General features: G+C 27.9%; 2 protein-coding genes across 3 annotated transcripts in view; both read left to right on the top strand.

The window, feature by feature from the left end:
• LOC106677492 (uncharacterized) overlaps positions 1-5,410 on the top strand; it is an 8,947-nt gene extending 3,537 nt beyond the window's left edge. For both annotated transcript variants that reach the window (XM_014415468.3, XM_014415469.3), the window contains exons 4-7: positions 635-811; positions 1,275-1,405; positions 1,822-2,001; positions 5,111-5,410. In XM_014415468.3, the coding sequence (XP_014270954.1) occupies positions 635-811; positions 1,275-1,405; positions 1,822-2,001; positions 5,111-5,184 (562 nt within the window). In that variant the 3' untranslated portion in view covers positions 5,185-5,410. The remainder of the gene's footprint in view (positions 1-634; positions 812-1,274; positions 1,406-1,821; positions 2,002-5,110) is intronic.
• A 2,551-nt stretch (positions 5,411-7,961) lies between these two features.
• Positions 7,962-16,140, top strand: LOC106677442 (uncharacterized). Its single transcript, XM_067050076.1, has 8 exons — positions 7,962-8,038; positions 10,740-10,792; positions 11,373-11,434; positions 12,319-12,495; positions 12,961-13,070; positions 13,194-13,214; positions 14,309-14,488; positions 15,867-16,140. Exons 2-8 carry the CDS (start codon positions 10,763-10,765, stop codon positions 15,938-15,940), a joined length of 654 nt encoding a protein of 217 aa, XP_066906177.1. The 5' UTR covers positions 7,962-8,038; positions 10,740-10,762; the 3' UTR covers positions 15,941-16,140.
• Positions 16,141-16,314: the final 174 nt, after the last annotated feature.

Below are 16,314 nucleotides of genomic sequence, written 5' to 3'. Positions count from 1 at the left end.
AATTGCAAGATACATCTGTTAATAAAATTGGCTTTCATTTTACAAAAATAATAATATAATGTGTGAAAAAAATTTAAAATTCTCTACACAAAAACTTTGAATTAATGTGCAAAAAAATTATGGGGCTGTTACTTTCAGTGGTTTTTAAAATTTTTGTCTGATAACAAACTGAAATTATTAAAGAAAATGTTTTCAGCAGCAATGTTATTTTTATAATTTTTACAAATGAAATAATAAAACATGGAAGTAAATAATATATAAATATTAAAACATTGAATTGTAACAAATTCTAGAGCCAAGACTAATGTTTTATAATTGCATAAAATTATTACTTTATTTTTAATTTAACAACAATATTTAAACATTTTTAGCATCCTTGTGGTGTACTTGGAGCACCCACTTTGAGGACCATTACTTAAATGAATACTGAAAGAGGTTATAAGAATAAAAAAATATTTACAAAGCAACCAATTTTTGTGTTTTTCAAACCACAATTTCGGTTTTATAGTTTAGTAATCTCTTTGCTTCAATATTTTACTGTATTATATGTATTCTTAATGTATTGGTAGAGATTTCAGAAAAAAATTTGTTTTTTGTTTTTTAATTTATGTAATTAGAAATCTTTATTTTTCAGTTCTCCTACTACGTCAACACCTTCTAAAGATGTTAATGTCACTAAAGATGAACTGGTTAAAAGTTGGCCAAAAGTATTTTATCTAAGCATGGATCCAAATGATCCAATTGTTTGCTATTCAGGAGTAAAATTTAATTTTACAGGAAATGAAAATAAAACAACTTCTCCAGATGAAAAGTGAGAAAATGGTCATTTAATTATGATTGAAAACCTGAAAGCACTTAAGGAGTTAAGAAAATAAATGCCAAATTAAATCTAATTTATTTAATGATTATTTATTTATCATCCTTTAATTAGACTTTTGGAATAGGTACTTTCATTATTAGATTTTTTGAACTAAAAAAATATAAAAAAAACTTTTCTTAAATAATTAGATGTTTTTAAACATTAAATGAATATGATTTTCAAATTTCATTATTACATTTGTTAAAAAAAAAAAGAACAATTTATTCATTCCAATCTATCTCATTACATCAGGCTAAGAAAGGAATTGCATTATAATTTCCTCACTGCTTGTATAACCTACTAGCGAATTATGGCAAGTTTATTGTTATGATTACAGTTTTAATCATCAGGATTTATGACAAATCAAAATTTAATATATTATAGGAATCTAAAAGATAACATTTTTTATTTCAAGGAACAACCAACAAATAATTACCCTTAGCAAGGACCCAAGATTCCCAGTAACTTGTAGAAGGGGGCCTATACCAGTTAGTTTAACAGATACTTTATATGTGGAAGAAGACAGTGGTAGTAACAGCACTAATGGTTAGTATCAGATTTAACAAAATAATAATAGTTTTAAAAAAATCATAAATATTTTATTATCAGTTACATGCTTTATTGAAAAAAAGTTATTATCTTTTATTTAAATGATTAAAATGGGGTGTTAATAGTGCACTGTAGATTTATATGAGGAAAAGATGGTGGGGGGTTGGGGTCAGCAAACTTCACTAGTAAACAAAACTTATCTATTTGTGCCAAAGTTTGGAACTGAATTTCAGGCCTTCATCAGGGTGGCGTAAGTGAAGATTCCGGAAATAATTGCCAATGTATATTAGAATATAAGTGATTTTATATACAATAAAATACACTAAGCACAAGATGGAATTAAAACAATTTTTTTTTTTATGAAGTAAATAATGTAATTGCATTTTTAAAAATATAACATGTTTTTCTTCTAGTGACTTGTATTAGAAGAGATTATGAAAACAATGTTTCCGCAGTATTCATTCACAGAGCTGGTCCATTACACAAAGCAGTGAATATTTTTAACAGATCCCTCCCTTATGGGTTCATGACAGCTACAGCTACAGATGTTAAAAATGTTGATGAAAAAAATGTATTAAAAGAATATGATATTGGTAAGTACGGTCTCATTATTATATTATACTGACAGCAATATTTAAATTATGATAAATTGTATTTCAAATCCAGAGGTACAGCTTAGGTTATACCCTATACTACCCTTTAAAATGAGCCAATAGTATAAGGGTCATTTTCCAATTTTGGTGCTATTTCAGTTACAGAACTTTTTAAAAAAAATCTGTGACTAAATGTGAATGATTTTCTTTTTCTTTCATAATCCTTCTTGAAGCCAACATTTCCTTTTCACTGAGGTTCTAATCATTAATTGTTGTTTTGTTAAAATATATATTGCCCATTTCGTCATTCTTGGTCCTGTCACAAACCTTAGGTTGAGATTTTACAAGTCAATGGTGCCAATTTCTTTTGTAGCAAACCTAAAAAAAAAAATTGAATGGCTACAATAATTTCAGCCATATCTCAAGTATTAGTATAAATCATGATTTGGATTTTAGATGGAACACATCAATCACTATAGAGCTTTTTACCTCTGTCACACAGTTTTCTGTCACTCCCTAGTCTGTTCACAAAATATCTTCCAGTATACCCTCACAAATAAAAATTTCAGATTGAAAGGTGATCAGGACAAACAAGAAGGAAGTAGAAAACGTGTAGTATTCTACGTTGCTTTCTTTAGTCCCTTTACTTGGTTCTAGGAAGTAGAAGAGAATAAAAAATATATGAGTATTTTTGTCAGTGGTCATTCCCTAGTACTCAACTAAACCAATACCAATAAAATTTAAATTTTGTATATTACATAGTTTTATGATATTTCGGAAGTTCTTTGTTTGTTCATTTACTTTTGTTGAAAGTTATAAAAGCTGTTGGTCATAAACGCTTAATCAAAATCTCTGTATGCTTATCGTTCGTTATTTTTTCATGAAACGTCTCTTGAATGTGAATGATTTGTCCCTTCCTAGGCTGTCATTGCCTAGCCTCAATGAAAATTCTCAGGGGGTTAGATAGTGTCCATGATGGCAATGGAGAAACAACTATTTTTTTTTTTCAATATAAGAGGTCCTAACCTCTTAACTTTGACTAGTGGTATTCTCAATAGCTAGTTCAGGATACTGATGCTTGAGAAAACAATAAACAAGGTATTATTAATCTTCTTCCATGGCCTAATTTTTTTTTATAAGATAGAGAATACTAACATTTTCATCATTTACCCAAAATGAAGTGAAATAGCAGTTGGTGTAACAAGTCTCTTCTTAACCGACTTATAAGTTCACTAACTTTCAAAAATAGTAATAAAAGCTACAGGAGTACAATAGATGTGATAATTGTGAAAATGTGATAATTCTTCAAGTATTTTTAAGCAGGACAGGTTTTTTGTAAGAGTTTTAGTATTTTTTATGTTAAAAATCATTTATGATCAAAAAGTTATGATTGATCACTGTTAAACAAATATTTTCTATTAGAATTAATACAGTGAATAATTGTTTTATGTCGTTTTATCACTCCTTAATGGTAACATATATGTTGCTTCCTGGAACAAAACTTTTTTAAAAATCACTATCTCAAAAACTATAATATTAAGTGCATGCCTGTTTCAGAATATTATCAAGAAGCATTCCCTGAAGTCAGTAAAAATTTAAAAAAATCCAGTCAATCGACTTTATTTTTAAAAAAAAGTTTGACAGCTAAATAGCACCAAATTCAGAGAATGTCCGATATTTTCTCATGTTTGCAAATTTTCAGTAATGTTTATCTTCAATAGAAAATGAATTTTTACTAACAGTACCTTCACTGGAATTAACTACAATGGTATAAGCACAAATATTTTACTCATTTTGCTGTTTCTAAATATTGCATAATCTGTTTTCCTCTTCCCAACTGATTTAAGAAATTTACACACTGAAATTACAAATTTTGACATAACATTTGCCCCCCTAAATTTAATGATTTGGCTTAAAGTGCACCTATCAAACACTCTCTCAAACTCATCTACTGAAACAACCAGTGTTGTTAAAAGTTCTTGGAGAAATGGTTGGAAACCATGAATTTGTAAAATAATTGAGATTATTTCAGCAAATAAATTATCTACAATTACAAAAACAGATTTTTTTTTTTTTTAAATGATGTTAATTCATTAACTACGACAGTGGTTCCCAAAGTGGATGCCAAGGCACTCTGAAGTACCCCAAGCTTAAGTCAGGGGTGCCACAAGTGAACGCCATCTTCTCAAAATATAACAAAAAAATATATAATTTAAATAGCAAATATGTCATCTATTAAGACCTTAATGTTCCATCTGTTGCCGATTTGGCCATAACCCGATACCAATCGTTCCATGATAAACTTCCCAACCACCCAAACCCACTTGTTTCTATCCTTGCTTCTCCTTCAATACCTGATAATCTCCTAGATGTCTAAAAAGATGATGCCCAAGATCTTCTTCTCTAATAATGATATTGGAGTTCTTTCAAGTGGTAGAATCTCCACATGTTTATATCATGTCATTTTATATCTAATAGCAAATTTACTAGTTGTATACAGTTTTAAATAACAACAAATAAATTATTAAAAAAAAAAAGATAGGAAATATACAGTGCATTTGAGCATGTACTTTGCATTGTTTTTTCTTACTATCCACTCAACTGCTGCAGCAATAATTATGGCAACATTTTAATATTTTTTTAGCTAGATGTGGATGCGCAAAATTTTTTTTAGCCCCACAAGGGTGTTGCTAAACTTTTTTAGTCCTAAAAGTGAACCATGGGTAAAAAAGGTTTGGATCCACTGAATTAGGGTATAGTAAAAGCAGAGTGTGAGTTCATTAATTGACATGTGTTCTCTAGCTATTAAATTAACCAATAAATTTATAACCAATCAGAAGATATTTGCTTTACTAATTGGGTTCATTAGGTGAAGGTATAAGAAATTAATACGTTTTAAAAATCAGTTCAACATGCCATCCATGTACCTAAATTAATTTTGATTACACCACCATGAAACTTATAAAATGATGGATAAAGTAAGACACAAACTATCTTATTTTCTAATCCTATGGTTTTCTCCAGTTTCATTTATAAAAATATATTAAATTTTTAATAATTAAAAAAACATTAAAATTTAATAACATTGATATTTTAAATTTATTTTCAGACTGTGAAGAGTACGGAATCGAAACTGGTGATAGGTGTCTTGCCCCTGGGTTGGCAGCTTCTTTGTGTGGTTAACTGGGGACTGTTATGACAATGCTTATGTACATCCATTTAATAATATTCCTCTCATATCATCTCAAGTTAATAAAACATACTTTACTTTACAAAAGCTATGTCCCTTAAGCAAATATCTGTTAAATTATTTGTAATTTATTATTATTATAAATAATCTATTTAAAACTGGAAATTTACCTTTAAACATTGTTGCTGATAATTCTAATAAACAGGTATTTTAAAAATATATTTCTTTATTTCCAATATATAATAGAATCATCTTAGTTCTTAAGCTGGAGTATATAAAAATAGTGTTGTGGATCAGGGAGGGTTTTATAATAAAAGACAAAGAGTATGCGTTGCACTAATGGAACCTACAAGGGAACAGACCTCAAATAAAGGAAAGCCAAGCTGTCCCATGGTCTGAAGCAGTGTTTCCATCACCAGTGATGTTTTGTTCAAAATTATATTTACAAATTGTTACAAATAAACATTATTTATTATGAATCAAATAATAAAACTTATTTTTTACAACAAGTAGTCCCTATGACACTAACTACGTTCACAACTATTTATAAATTTTAGCCTACAACAATAAACTTTTAATAGAAAACAAAATTTATATTCTTATATAACCATAGATAAGGGAAGAATGGAGATATTAAGATTCAAAGCTCATATTCAGCCATCCTGAATAGGAGTAGTTTGTTCCATAATTTGTGTGTATTATATACACATATGTCCACAAAGTTTCAAAACTGGTCTCAAAACCAAAAATTGACTAAACATTTTTGTATAGCAAACATTGAACACACAGGGGCCAGCGTTTTTCCATTGTTCTTGGCTCTCTGGAAGGCTTTTCAGGTACCATGTCTAAGCTGCTGCTGGAATCCTGTCGAATTGCCTCCCTTCTAGGTCTTTCTTAATTCGGGGAGACAAAAAATAAGTCGTTTTAAGCAGTATTAGTGCTGCAGGTTTGCTGCAGTAGAATTGAACTTGGCCAAAACTTCGACTACTACGGCCAAAACTTCGACGACTTGGTCCAAAACTTCAGTCGTTTGAAGGATCTAGTCCGCCCGGAGATCAAATACAATTTCTACACCATGATCACCCGCCCTCTCTAGTCGGTCGCTAGCCGCCGCCGCCGAAGTTTTGGACAAATTCATTGGGGCAACATAACAGCCCTGACATAGCTCCCAAAGACTTCTTTTTGTTTTCCCAAATCAAGAGAGACCTGAAAGAGAAGTAATTCGATACAACTCCAGCGGTCCAGGCAGCTCCAATGGCGTCCTCTTAAAGCCTTCTGCACTAATAGTTTCAAGAAGTCTTTAAAAAATGGTAAAAACACCAGCAGCTGATGTGTTGATGCTAAATAGTCATATATTGAAGACTTTTAGTTCACTGTAAAAAAATGTTCAGAAAATTTTTTTTTTCTGAGACCAGTCTTGAAGCTATGAGAACGCACCTTTTAAGTAAAGGAATTCAATCGTTCTTCTTGTTTTAATTATATAAAAATGTGAAGTGAAATTAAGTCCGTATTGTAATAAAGAGAGTGACAGTTCCAGTATAAGAGACATTTATTTATTTATTATAACATCAGGAAAAAAATTGAAATATAATAGCTATGTACACATTAGATGCAATAATACATAAAAAATGCAAAAATAACTAATAAAAAGATATTGCGAAACTGAAACAAACAATATTATAAAAATATAATAAAATAACATATATACATAAAAAATAACAACGTAGAAAAAAAAATTGAATACATTTGAATTGAGTGAGGTTTTAGACATTTTAATTAAAATATCTTGAAATACAAAAAATGAAGTTACATACTGTTAGGGAAATGTTCAATATTTCTTCCTCTTTGTAATAATTATAATTAAATAATAAATAAAAATGCTATCGTATTTTTCTTAAAATAAATATCCTTATTAATAAAATTTTAATACATAATTTCATTTCCAGACGTTTCACGTCTGTCGGCCAGTCCCAAGATCGCCAAAAATATTTTTTATGTACCCATAATGTTCCTTCCATTTACTCGTTAAATTAAGAATGATGTTTTTTCATTTAATTAACAACTAACTAAAAAAGAGTCGAAGTATTGTATTATATATTTGTATTTTGTAACCATATATAAAAATAAAAAGATTTGAAAATAAAATAAAAAAAAAGTTTCGAATAGAAATTCCAGGAGTGCACTGAAAAGCGGTAGAAGTCTCATTGTTGACAAAATTTTACAGACAGCTTGTTCTGCTTTACGTGGATCCAGAAACGGAAGCCTCTAGCATTTGCTACTTCTGCTAAATGGATGATCTGGCCCTAATGGGACTCGCTTTTGTCGATATTTAGCAGTACCCAAGTAAAAGAAAATCGTCGACGAAATTTGATCAAATTGATACCAGACCAATTTTACACTTAACCCCTAAATTTCCTCCAAATATGCTTATATATTTACTTACTAGCGGTCGGAATCGTGATAAAATTGATTCAACAAGGTACCAACTCAAACAATCCTTGTAAATTTCATCAAAATTGTACGGTTCGATGTACGGTTTCGGTTGAGCAAAAGTTTAACTAGAGAAGGACACAGGACCGAATTCGTCCCTTGATGTCTAGATAGACAATGCGAGTAGGTAATTTTTTTTTTAATATCCACTATGAATACAAAGCTTCCATTCTTTTTATAGTCAAGAAGGAAAATAATATAAATAAATGATAATAATATGATATAATAATAATAATTTAAAAAAAAGTCTTTCTTTTATAAATAAACTTCCCACTCTTGGGAAAGGTCGTTGTTCTAGATGTGGGCAGCCAGAGCCGGTTTTGCTGGAGTGAAGAACACGGCAAATCAGCGAAATAGGTGAGCAATTGGATTTTTAGTTTATATTTTGGAATTATTTCATAAATAATAACTACTATACAAAAGAATATATAGTAAAATCATATACTCAATCATCCATATAGAATATTTTATAGTAGTTTTCCTTTATTTATTGCTGGGACTCGTATGTAAACATTTAATGTTGCAAACATGAACTCGACTCATATTTTTATTACCTACAATAAACTTATATTCATTATACAGTACTGAAATAAAAATCATGTGAATTAATTACGTAAATATTGTATATTTCTCCTGGTTTAAATTTTGTCTTACTGAATTTATCTTTTACCAGTTCATCAGTTTCACTTAAGTAAGAGCAAAACCGAAGATTTCAATTTTAAGTTTCATATTTCCAACATTGGAAGACAGTAAATTCATTAATTGAGATACCACAAATAGGCGGAAACGTTAGCAACATCTCAAACTATCTACCCACTATCGGGAATCCTAAATATTTTTAATATATATTGTAAAGTAGATTTTGAAAAAGTTATAATTCACAAAATTTTAGTTTCATTTTTACGCAAAATATGAGTAAATATTTGTAACAATTAAAGATAAAATAAACAACTATCAATTATGATAATATGCTTATAATCTTAATTTAAATCCAAATTTTCTCTCAACCATTTAAAATTAATGGTAATCAGTGATTATGAACTCCTATAAAATATAACTAACGAAAATATCTACCTTGTTTATTTATTATAACAGGGCTAACATTCTAATATAATAACAGAGGTCATATTCAATAAAATAAATATTTAATAAAAAAAAAATATTGAAACTGAAAAAAAAAACCTGAAGTAAAACAAAATTGAACACATGCATATATTAAAATAACAAAGTTATCATTACATATCATATCAACTATAAATTATTTTATTTTTTCTAAGCCCCATGGGTGCATTGGGTTGATGCCATGATGGGAAAAACGGTTTTAGTAGAGTAGCCCCTTTTTCTGCATTGGTGATGCATTTGAAGAGGGGGCAGAGGAAATTTGATTTTTTGGAAAAGGGTAGTAGTCTGTGACAGTCTGGTGATAACACGGCCACCAGGTTTATAAAGTCAGAAATAATTTTATTTATATATTTTTTTTGTTTAAAAATATAGAAGGAGAGTAATAGTTATAGTTAATGAAAGTATTTCTATAGTTTTGTTAATGAGATCCTTAATCATTAATAATATTTGTCTATAAAATAATGGCTTGGGATTAATTAAAATGGTCAGATTATTTATTTTTTAACAACTATATAAAAAAAAAAATCATACGGGACTCCTTTCTTTGAAATAAGGGTTGATAGGAACAAGGATTTAAAAACAAAACAATAAAAGTTATAATACAAATATCTATATAGTCTCACACTTTTTATCTTTCTGTAACTCCTACATTTTGTCATTCCCAAGGATCATACTTACAATGTCGTGGCTAATATTCTGATCAAACTGTTACAGTTTATTACGCCTTTGTCAAATTTTATCTTAGTCAATAAGCTATTATTATCACAATTTCACTTATTATAATTATTCAGTATACAATATCTATCATACTCTATTACTTTATCAACAATATAGTTGTGGTGAGACTATAGGGATATTTTTATTATAACTAACAAACAAACCTATCTCAAACAAGATATTTAATATATATATAAAAATTATAAAAAAGACTACTTTTTTTTTTTTTTTTAAGGCTCCACAAATGTTTATGAAGTTCATCACCATAGTTATTCATAAAAAACTGTCATTGGGAAAGCTAATGATTATGATTATTTTGATTTTTAACACTTTTGAAAACTTAAAAAATATAATCTATTTCTAAATGTCACACAATTTAAAAAGATTTAATTAAATTTAAATGAGTATTCATGGATACTGCAAAGGAATAAATTTGAGATCACTGGAAAATAAATTATAAACACATTTTGTATTTGAATAAAAATATTTTATAGTACAAAAATGTTAATTCATGAAATCAAATCACTATGATTTGGTACATATATAATACATCTTTGAGATAACAATAAAGATGCAAAATACCAATCTTTTCAAAAGTTCTAGATTTGTCTGTATACTATCATTACTGCATGATTTCATCCCTTATAAATTCTGTATAGAATTAAATGATTCTTATCTGTAATACTTCTTTGTGGACAGTAGTTATAAAAAAAATATAATTTATGTCTATAACAAGGATTTTATTTTTTAATATGTGAATATTTAAAGTATTTAGTTGATATAGATCACTGCTTTCTAACCCATAGACGTCCTGGTCACTACTAAACCAGACATTGAACCATGTGTGGTCCATTTCCATTCCTGGCTTAGACAAAGAGGGGTCTCCTCTGGAAAATATTTGAAAATTAGGTTGCCTAAAAGTGCATTCTAAGGCACTTTAATAGGGCATTTACCAGTTAAAACCTTTCAGCCACTAAAACCTTTGGAAAAGTAAATATAAAACAGTTTCAACAGGAATTCCTCTCTCATAACATAAGTGGTGCAGGGTCCCTCCCCAAAGCTCTCGCAGAACACAAGTTGGGAACCACTAAGATACACAGACCTAATTTTATAAACTGCTTAAAAAGTTATTTTGGGATTACTGTCGTAATTTTTTCTAATTTCATTATTAATGTTCAAAGTAATAAGAGTGTTTTATAGCTTCAATTTGTTCTTGTAGGTTTATAACAAGAGTAACCAAACATGAAAAAAATCATGTATAGCACAATTCAGGTAAGCTATTAAAATATTATATAAACCACAAAGCTTTTATAAAAGTAAGCAGGATTTAATTATACATTCCATATTTACTGTCTCCAAAAATGATGTAATCCAAGAAAAGATAGAGCCTACATTTTATCAGTTAATGTTTAAAAATGCATGATTTCATGCTAGTTGTCAGTAAAATATTTCACTACATTATGCTTGATAGTTACAAAAGAATTGTGTTTGTTTTTACTTTAAAATGTACAAAAGTTTGGTTCTGAATATTAAAATACTAAATTATTTTTCAACAGTGAAGCACCTAGATAAAATCATTGTATAATGAGAAATTACTCAAAAATTTAAATTAAAAAAATCCTCAAACTTTACAAACCATTGTCAATTATGTACTATTAAAATGTATTAGATTGGATAATTTGACAAAAATTCAATAAAAAAGTGGTTTTTCCTACCCATGAAAAATTTATCAAGCACTATTCCTACCCATTTTCCACAAATAAATTATTATTTACCACAATCTTACATGCTTTACAACGTAACTTTTTAACAATTAAATAAGAATATTTCTATGGAAATCAATAAATTTTAGGTATTGATATTTGTCATCACTGCAGTCTTGGTGTCGACAAACCCTACAAATCAAGATATAAAGTAAGTAACAATATAAAGTAAAGAAATTAAAATTATTATTTACTTGTAAGATCAATACTTATGCTTAAAGATAATTCTAAAATTTAATAACATGTAAATATACTATGACCTGATTGTATTCGGCCAGATTTTGAGATATACCTCTAGGTTTTGACTATTTTCAAATTTCCTAATAACAATTTAAATTCACAAATAATAATTAGACACATAAAAATGAATTTATTTATTTGGTTTTTTGAATTGGTATTTTGATGAAGTGCATGCATGACACATCAATGAATAAAATTGGCTTTTACTTATTCAAAAAGAATAATGCAATGTGAAAAAAGATTTATAAATGTCTCTTCACAAAAACTTGGAATTAATCTAGAAAAATATTTTATGAGACTATCCACTATTAATGCAGTGGTTTTCAAATGTATTTGTTTAGCCACTGAAATTACTAAATAAGATTTCCAGCACCCATATTGTTATTATTAATTTTTTTTTTTTTATGAAATAATGGCCATGGAAGTAAATAAAATATAAACCTTGAATCATAATAAAAAACTATTATTATTTTTTTTTTAATAGCATTCATTTATTTAATTTTTTTTCATCTTTAATATAACAACATTATTTTTAAATTTTATGGCACCCTTGTGGTATACTTGGGGCATCCACTTTGAGAACTACTCTATTAACTTAATGAAGGAGATAATTTGGATAAGCAATGAAGATGAGCAATCCAAAGATAAATAACTGTTTATTCATTAAAGTAGTATACTTTACAAAGCAATCAATTTTTATGTCTTTTAAAATTATATTGTATATTGGTGGAAATTTTTGACAAAACTTCTGTTTTATTTTTTAAATTTATTTAATTAGAAATCTTTACTTTTCAGTTCTCCCACTACTTCAGCACCTTCTAAAGATGTTAATGTTACCAAAGACGAACTGGTTAAGAGTTGGCCAAAAGTATTTTACCTAAGCATGGATCCAAATGATCCAATTGTTTGCTATTCAGGAGTAAAATTTAATTTTACAGAAAATGAAAATAAAACAACTTCTCCAGATGAAAAGTAAGAAAATAACAATATAATTATATGATTATGAGTCAAAAACTGAAAGCTCTCATAGTTAAGCATGTAAATGCCAAAATAAATATGATTTATTAAATAATCATTTATTTGTTACCCTCAAATGAATAAGATTTTTAAAATAAGAAATTTTATTAATACTTTTGAGCTAGCAAAAGAAAGAACTTTAGTAAATAATTAGATCATTAAAACCATCAAATGAATACGATTTTAAAATTTCATTATTGCATCTTTTGAAATTAAAAAAGATCTATTTAATCATTCTTATCTATCATATTACAATGGCATAAGGTAGGGATGACATAATATTTTTCATATTTCTTTTATTACTGATTTTTTGTTCAAAATGAATGGTAAGTTAATGTATAGTTTTAAAAATCTAGATTTATGACAAATTAAAATTGAATAAATTATAAGTATTTAAAAATAAAAATGTTTTATTTAAAGGAACAACCAACAAATATTTACTCTTAGCAAGGATCCATTATTCCCAGTGACTTGTAGAAGAGGACCTATACCAGTTAGTTTAACAGATACTTTATATGTGGAAGAAGAAATAAGAGCATCTAAATGAGATGCTCTTATTTCTTCTTCCACATATAAATTAGTTCAGTGATTGTTAAACTACAAAATATAAGGTTGTGTAAATACACCCACTATTTTATATGTGGAAGAAGAAAGTGGTGGTAACAGCACAAACGGTGAGTACCACTTTTCATCATTATTCATTCGAAAATTTATTTTGTAACAAATAATAAATGTATATTTTTATTAGTTATGCCATATTGAAAATATTTATTACTTTTTACCTAAGTGATTAAATTTTATTATTATTTTTTAAAATTTAAGTAAAAAATAATTAGTTTATTTTTTTAATGCTGGAAAATTATGTATTAAATATATTAGGTGTGGTGAGAGTATCTCTTCTTATAAATTTCCTATATTGATAATATATTACTTTTCAACATCATGTTTCATCAAAATGAGCCTTCGTATTTTATTAAGTAATTTTCTTTTTCAAAAAGGCACCAATTTATGATGCTTCAATTTTTTTTTTCTGGGCTAGTGTGCAGCCTTCATACTTCAAACCTTTTATTATTAATTTTGTATTAATAATATATTCTTCATCACAACATTTCGGAATATCTGCCCATCTTCAGGTATGGATTTTAAAAGTAAGGTATTCATATTATTTCCTTGTTTCCATTGTATTCATGTGTTTATATATTTCGTCAATTTAAAATTACAGTGTTACAAGAAATATTTTAACTATTATGATGCTTTGCTGCAATAAAATCCTGGCAATGATGTAATTTTCACAACTTGACAAAATGTTTAAACATATGGATATAAAATGGAAATTATATGAATCCTGGTAAATATACAGTATAAGTCTTGATGATGAGAAAATATGCCAAAAGATTGAAAATCCTCATCCATTAAACAAAGAAAATTTATGAAGGAAATATTTTTCTTAGTATTCATAATATTATTATTAGTCATTAATGATAGATGAATGTTCACCAATGTTTAATTAAAAATTTAGAAAATAATTGCTCTCTAATAATGTTTATGAGTTTGTAATGAAATAGATAAAACCTAGTTTTTATCTGGTAAACCCTGTATATAAGTAATATGGTACTAAGCCTACATCGAATCAAAAAGAAAAAAAATCTTTACAAATTGAAACCTGAAGCTGTTATATTCAAATCCCAAGTTTGGCCAGCTATATCTAAAAATTAAAAATATATTTTTAATATTATCAAATTAATAACATAATCTGCACATGTTCCAGTGACTTGTGTTAGAAGAGATTATGAAAAAAATATTTCTGCAATATTCATCCACCAAGCTGGTCCTCTACACACGGCAGTGAATATTTTTAATAGCTCCCTCCCTTATGGGTTCATGACAGCTACAGCTACAGATGTGAGCAAGGTTGATGAGAAAAAAGTTTTGAAAGAATTTGAAGTTGGTAAGTATGGTTTCATTATTATATTTATTGACAGCAATATTTAAATTGTTTTTTTAGTGATGAGAAGATAGTTGACTGTGGATAATATATATGAGGAGAAGCTGGTTGGGGTTGCGGTCTGAGAATAGCACAAATAAGTTAAAAAGCTTCTTTATTAGTGCCAAAGTTTCAGCCAGAATTTCTAGCCTCCATCAGGGCTAGCTTGACAGACATCGGACCAAGTGTTGACTTGGATGTCTTCCGGATGTCTGACATCTTCCAAGCCACCCCTGAAGAAGTCTAGAAATTCTGGCCGAAACGTTGGAACTAATAAATAAGTTTTTAACTTATTTATATTATTCTCTTAGCATGCCCTCAACCATTTTCTCCTCATATTTCAATTGTTTTGATGAAATGTTATACAAATGCAGGGGCGTTAAGTGGGTTAAAGATACCTAGAATGAGATTTTTTCAAGCACGCTCTTCTAACCTCCAATATCAGCCAAGAGTATATTTTCTTATACTTGCGAGTTTTACACCCTTGTGTAAATGTTTTACACAACATTGGTAAACCACCAATATTCAAACCATTTTGAATTTTTAGCTAGTTTTTTGCAATTATAATTATTAAAAAATAATATTACCTTATCATTTGTTTTGTTTTTTTAAATATTATTTGTTTGTAGCTTTAATATTTGTACCCCATTCACCCTACCCAAATGATGGCCCTGTACAAATTAGTAGTAAAACTTCAAAACAAAAGTTATCCAAATTGTCCGGATGTTTCTGGAGAAATCCACCTTCTGGGCTTTTTGGTCAAAGAAGGCTGTCTAGAGTACCAGATCATTCATATAGGAAATGAAGCCAACTGCATGAGCCCGGTGGTCCAAGAATAATAATTTGAAGTACTTTTAATTTTCTTTACAAAACTTTTGAAGGTTATATAAAAAAAAAAAAAAACATAGTTTCATCTAACAAGCTTATAAGGCACATAATTAGTTTTATCAAAAATAAAATTCAATTATACAAACAACTGTCCTAATTCTACATCCCTCAAACAAATTTCATTAGAATAAGTTCATTAATTAACATCTGTTCTCTATATACTTAAATAAACACTGAATTTATAACAAATTAGAATATATTTCCTTTACTTATTGACTTTATTAGTTCAAATTATGAGAAATTACTGCTTTGAAAATCAGTTCAACATACATCTAAATTAATTTTGGCTACACCAACATGAAGCTCGTAAAATATTGTTTAAGTCAAAATACAAATAATCTATCAAATAATCTAATCAAATAGATAATATTTTCATTTATAAAAATTTATTAAATATTTTATAGTAAAAAAATTTCAATTTAATATGTTTAATTTGATTTTAATTTATTTACAGATTGTGAAGAGTATGGAATCGATACTGGTGATAAGGGTCTTTGTCCAGGGTTAGCTGCTTCTTTGTGTGGTTAACGATGGACTTAGGTTAAGACAATACTTATGTAGATCCGTTTAATAAATTTATCTTATATCAGTTCAGTTTAAGTTAATAAAATGTACTTAACATAACAAAGGATATGCCACTTAAGCAAATATTTGTTAAATTATTCTTATGTATTTGTATTAAAAATCACTATTTAAAACTGTCTGAATTATTATAATATAGAGATTTTCCTTTACAAATATTGCCAGTAAAATAAACAGGTATTTAAAAAATATATTGTAGTAATATTTATGTCTATAGTAAAATAAAATGTTAACTGTTACCACGAACAGAACAAAGATATTTGAAGTTGAACAAAATGAAAATAAAAGTTAATTATTATCAATGATATAGAGAAAATATT

This window comes from Halyomorpha halys, unplaced genomic scaffold, assembly GCF_000696795.3.
Source record: "Halyomorpha halys isolate HHAL.00 unplaced genomic scaffold, Hhal_1.1 Scaffold100.1, whole genome shotgun sequence".
Taxonomy (NCBI): domain Eukaryota; kingdom Metazoa; phylum Arthropoda; class Insecta; order Hemiptera; family Pentatomidae; genus Halyomorpha; species Halyomorpha halys.
Note: the sequence above shows the minus strand (reverse complement) of the source record. Positions and strands in the feature narration are given on the sequence as shown.

Excerpts from the sequence above, each read along its gene's own strand:
- LOC106677442 (XM_067050076.1), top strand. The coding sequence starts at position 10,763 with ATGAAAAAAATCATGTATAGCACAATTCAG. Across the intron at positions 13,215-14,308 it reads TGGTGGTAACAGCACAAACG|TGACTTGTGTTAGAAGAGAT; the intron begins GTGAGTACCACT and ends CACATGTTCCAG. Across the intron at positions 14,489-15,866 it reads TTTGAAAGAATTTGAAGTTG|ATTGTGAAGAGTATGGAATC; the intron begins GTAAGTATGGTT and ends ATTTATTTACAG.